Source organism: Dama dama, chromosome 1 (assembly GCF_033118175.1).
Source record: "Dama dama isolate Ldn47 chromosome 1, ASM3311817v1, whole genome shotgun sequence".
Classification (NCBI taxonomy): domain Eukaryota; kingdom Metazoa; phylum Chordata; class Mammalia; order Artiodactyla; family Cervidae; genus Dama; species Dama dama.
Window position 1 is genome coordinate 48958898 of NC_083681.1, and position 5458 is coordinate 48964355.

Genomic DNA, 5458 nt, shown 5'->3' on the forward strand with positions numbered 1-5458 from the left:
GTGTAAATGTAGGATATTTTTATAACAAGATGCATTATGTGATTTTAACCTGCTTCTACCAGGGCATTAGTCATTTTTACTTGTATAAGGTAGAATGCTTAAAATCAAAGTGGCATTTTTTAAAACTGTGTGTAAGAACTTGGCTTCTGGTTGGGCTTTGAAGAGAAAAATGAACACACACACATAAAACACTCAACATTCTTATATTATTTTGATATACAATGTTTTATATATATTAAGTACTTTACTTATAGAAATTCAAGTACTAGGATCTAGGAAACATGTTCTGGTTTCAGCACTGCAATGAGCATCAGATGTTCCTTAATTATTTTTTCTAAAAGTTTCCCACCTTTCTTCCTTCAACCTCCCTTCCTTCCTTCCACCCTCTCTCCATTCTTTTCTTCTGTTTTGCTTTCCACCTGTATCACTGTCTTATTCTGCCATTCCTGCTGCCTCTGCTGCTTTTTTACTTTATCCAACATATGTTTAAGCTGCTATGCATTGAGCTGGAACACTGGCTTGATAAACTACAATTTCTTACCAATTAGTATTTTCTTGTCAAATCAGCATGGGACTTTATTTTATAATGTTTGCAATTTACTTACGCATGTATTTGTTTTGAACTGAATACTATTAAAGCTCAAAAACAAATGCTGTCTAACTTTTAGGCAATATGCAGTGTGCTTTTGCTCTGTCTTATACAATTAATCCTCATAGCAACATTTAATATAGCATCTCTATTATAAATTTATTAAAAAGAAAGCTGGGAATTATTGAAATCAAACAACTTGCCTCAGTTATTTTATTAAGTCACTCATTTATAAAAAAAATTTATCATAGTACATAAAATATTTTCAGAAAAAAATTTCACTAGAGAAAGAGGCATGTGATCTCAAATACGTGCAGATTAGTTAATTGGGCAGAAATATAAGAAATACTTTCTAGAAGACGCAGTATCTCAGATTAATTTTTCAGGACTAAATAGAAATTCACTGGGTATTTAAGAGAGAGGGAGGAGCGAGTGATGGCAGAGGGCTTGTCTTGAGCAAAGGTATAAAGACACAGAATAATAATGCATAAGGCTAGGGCTCCCAGCACCTTCAGAATTATTGCAACAAAATACAGAGCATAGGGATGTCATTTATATTAATGATGAACTTAGAGAACTATACACATTGGTTTTGTAAACCTATTGTGCCTCATAATAAAGAAGCAAAGGAAATAAGTTAATTTTGTTGCTTATGGGAAAACATGTAAAAGGGTACAATGTAGTCTTATTGACATTTTAGAAACTTACTATGAAAAGTGTAGGATCAATGTATTAAAGGAGAAATACTAGAGACAGAGTTTTCAGATAAGAAATTACTAGTTTGTTTAAGGTGAAGAACAATGTTAAGAGTTAATACCAGTAGCCTTCAGTTGAGACCTGGGTTCGATCCTTGGGTTGGGAAGATCCCCTGGAGAAGGAAATGGAAACCCACTCCAGTACTCTTGCCTGGAAAATTCCATGGATGGAGGAGCCCGGCAGGCTAGAGTCCGTGGAGTCACAAAAAGTCAGACACGACTAAGTGACTTCACTTTCACTTTTTAAACAGCATTTATATCTGTCTTGTGCATGCTCAGTAATGTACGACTCTCTGTGACCTCATGGATTGTAGCCCATCAGGTTCCCTTGTCCAGCGGATTCTTCAGGCAAGAAAACTGGAGTGGGTTGCCCTGCCCTTATCCAGGGGATCTTCCTGACCCAGGGATTGAACCAACTCTCTTTAGTCTCTTGCATTTTCAAGCAGGTTCCTTACCATTTGTGCCACCTAGGAAGCCTATGTATAGATATATCTCTATGTATGCATATATATGTATATAAGTCTATATATATGAAGTGAAAAAAGTGAAAGTGTTACTCGCTCAGTCATGTCCAACTCTTTGTGACCCCATGGACTGGAGCTTGCCAGGCTCCTCTGTCTGTGGAATTCTCCAGGAAAGAATACTGAAGTAGGTTGCCGTTTCCCTCTCCAGGGAATCTTCTTGACCCAGGGATGGAAACTGGGTGTCCTACATTGCAAGACGCTTCTTTTATAGTGTGAGGCAATTTTTTCAGTCATTTCCCATTAGAACCTTACAGACAGTAGATACTGATATCCTCATTACACAAAGAGGGAAGTAAGCACAGACAGATCAAAGCCAAAGACAAACTACTGGTTAAAATGGAGCCATCTGTTGAACTCGACAGTCTGGCTCCTGACTTTGCTTTTCACAGCTACATTACCAACAGTAAAATAAACTGGCATTACATTTACGATAGTCTCATCAATACTAGGACTTCCCAGTGGCACAGTGGTAAAGAATCCACCTGTAATACAGGAGTCACAAGAGAGGTGGGTTTGATCCCTCCGTTAGGAAGACCCCTGGAGAAGGAAATGGAAACTCACTCCAGTATTCTTGCCTGGAAAATTCCATGGAGAGAAGAGCCTGATAGGCTACAGTCCATGAGGTCACAAAATGTCAGACATGACTGAGAACATAGTTCATCAATAATATTTTTTAATAAAACACATGAAAAAGTTGTATGGGTTGGAAAGGGTTAAATTAACTCTTATGTTTAGGGCATATATTTGAATTTCCTGTGAAGCAACTGGTTAGATATGTCTTTGTATCAGTTGAACACATGTTCAGAAAAGGTATCTGGATTGAGAGTGAAAATTTAAAAGTTAATTGGAGATTTTAGAATATTCAGATTGCTCAGAAGTTTTCCATGGACCATAAGAGAAAAAGCATAAATGTAAGCCAAAGAGTAACATAGAAATACTCTAAGTTTCTAAGGAAGAAAATAAATGTAGAGAATTAGAGCCCTTTGAAATGGAGAAAAAATGAAAGTCACTGCTCACAACAATGGATAGAGTTAATTTGTTTTTCTATGTATTATGTGGACCACTTCAATTGAGTTCAGTCACTCAGTCGTGTCCAACTCTTTGCAACCCCATGAATCACAGCACGCCAGGCATCCCTGTTATCACCAACTCCTGGAGTCTACCGAAACCCATGTCCATCAAGTCAGTGATGTCATCAAGCCATCTCATCCTCTTTCATCCCCTTCTCCTCCTGCCCCCAATCCTTCCCAGCATTAGGGTCTTTTCCAATGAGTCACCTCTTTCCATGAGGTGGCCAAAGTATTGGAGTTTCAGCTTCAACATCAGTCCTTCCAATGAATACCCAGGACTGATCTCCTTTGAGATGGACTGGTTGGATCTCCTTGCAGTCCAAGGGACTCTCAAGAGTCTTCTCCAACACCACAGTTCAAAAGCATCAGTTCTTCGGTGCTCAACTTTCTTCACCGTCCAACTCTCACATCCATACATGACCACTGGAAAAACCATAGCCTTGACTAGACAGACCTTTGTTGGCAAAGTAATGTCTCTGCTTTTAAATATGCTACCTAGGTTGGACCATTTAGAGGGAATCAAATAGGTGAATGTATAAAATAAAATAGCCTGATACCCATCTCAGATATTAATCAATTTCTAGTAGTGGAGATCAAGTTATTTCACAAACTACAGTGACATTTCCTTTTTGAATGACTGAAAGGAAAGAATTAGGGAAGATATCCCTAATGAGATGCATTTTAATGAACTACAATTTGATGAGTTTTAAATAACATGCAAAATCATGTGATTAGTACATCAACCATGATATGGAACATTTTGATCTTCCAAAAAGTCGTTTCCTGCCTGTTTGTACTCAGTCTCTTTATACTCCCTTTTCATCTCTGAAATCTCTGATCAACTATCACTGGCTTTTCCAAAATTTCATACAAATGAGATGATACAGTATGTGGTGTTTTGTATTTGCCTTCTTTCAGAGAGCACAAATGACCCTTTCAAGCTATTGCCTCTATCAGGAATTATTTCCTTTTCAAATTAAAGCTTATGGATCTTTGTAATTTGTTCATCCATTCAACACTGGGTGTATGTTTGGTTTCTTTCTTTTTTTTTTTTTTTTGCTATCATGAATAAAGCTTATTTGATTATGTACAAGTCTTTGTATGGATATGTGTTTTTGTTTTTCTTGGGAAAATTGCTGGGTTCTGTTAAATGTTTGATAAGACTGCATGTGACTTTATGTGAAACTGCCAAGTTTATATCCAAAGAGGCTCTGAACCATTTGTATCCCTTCAAAATTCCAGTTGTTCCATATGCTCACCAACACAGTATTTTCAGGTGTTTTTAATTTTAGCCATTCTAATGGTATCTTATTGCACTTCTCATTTACATTTTCCAAATAAATAAGATGTTGAATATTTTTTCATGTGCTTAGTTACCATTCATAATATCAAGAGGAATATCATGAAGTTATATATATAAACTCAATTTTGAGTTCTTCATATCTTAACTTTATAACTCTATGTATAAGTAATCAGTTTGCTTTTAATCAGATTTCCTGACACGCAATCTCTCTTTTATAGGGTGAGAAGCGTCTTGGACTTCAGTCTTATCTACACCTTTCCATGTGGTCTTTTAATCACACTGCTTCCAATTGGCCCACCTTCTCCTTCATTGGTATTCTTGGTCTGGAGGCTGCCCAAATATGGATCTCCATTCCCTTCTGCCTCCTGTACATCCTAGCCCTTGTGGGAAATGCTCTTCTGCTTATCCTAATTAAAGCAGAACAGAATCTTCATGAACCTCAGTTCTATCTCTTGGCCATGCTGGCCCTTACTGACCTAGGCCTTTCATTGTCTACAATGCCTAGTGTCTTGGCTATCTTCTGGTTCAATGTCCACTACATTGGCCTGGACGCCTGCTTAACCCAAATGTTCTTCATCCACGCCCTCTCCTCAGTAGAATCAGGTGTCCTGGTAGCCATGGCTTTTGACCGCCTGGTAGCTGTCTGCGCTCCACTGAACTACACCAGGCTCCTGACCCACTCTACTGTCGCCTGCCTTGGTGGAGCTGCTGTCACACGTGGTGCCATCCTGGTGGCCCCTCTGTCTTTCCTCCTCAGGACCTTCCCTTTCTGTGGGGCCAATATCCTCTCTCACTCTTACTGCTACCTCCCTGATATGCTGAAACTGGCCTGTGGAGATGCCACTTTTAGCAGTGTCTATGGATTGGTCTTTGTCCTCTTCACATTTGCAGTAGATGTTGTCTTCATCTTAGCTTCGTACATGAAGATTTTGGCCACTGTTATAAAGCTGGAGGATCAAGACAGAAACTGGAAATCACTGCATACCTGTGCCTGTCACCTATGCACAGTATTTGTGTTTTATCTGCCCCTCATCAGCTTGGCAGTGCTGCATCGCTACACTCAGAACACTTCCTCAATTCTGTTTACCAGCATGAATAATGCCTACCTCCTCATGACACCACTGCTCAACCCTCTTGTCTACAGTCTCAAATCCAGGCAGATCCAGGCTGCTCTGCGCAAGCGATTTTGGGTGCAACGTGTTTTTGCTGGAGAATGA

General features: G+C 38.9%; 1 protein-coding gene across 1 annotated transcript; it reads left to right on the plus strand.

Annotated features, from left to right (window-relative positions):
• Window positions 1-4501: 4501 nt before the first annotated feature.
• On the plus strand, window positions 4502-5458 carry LOC133057142 (olfactory receptor 51G2-like). The gene has a single exon (XM_061143320.1). It carries the CDS (start codon window positions 4502-4504, stop codon window positions 5456-5458), a length of 957 nt encoding a protein of 318 aa, XP_060999303.1.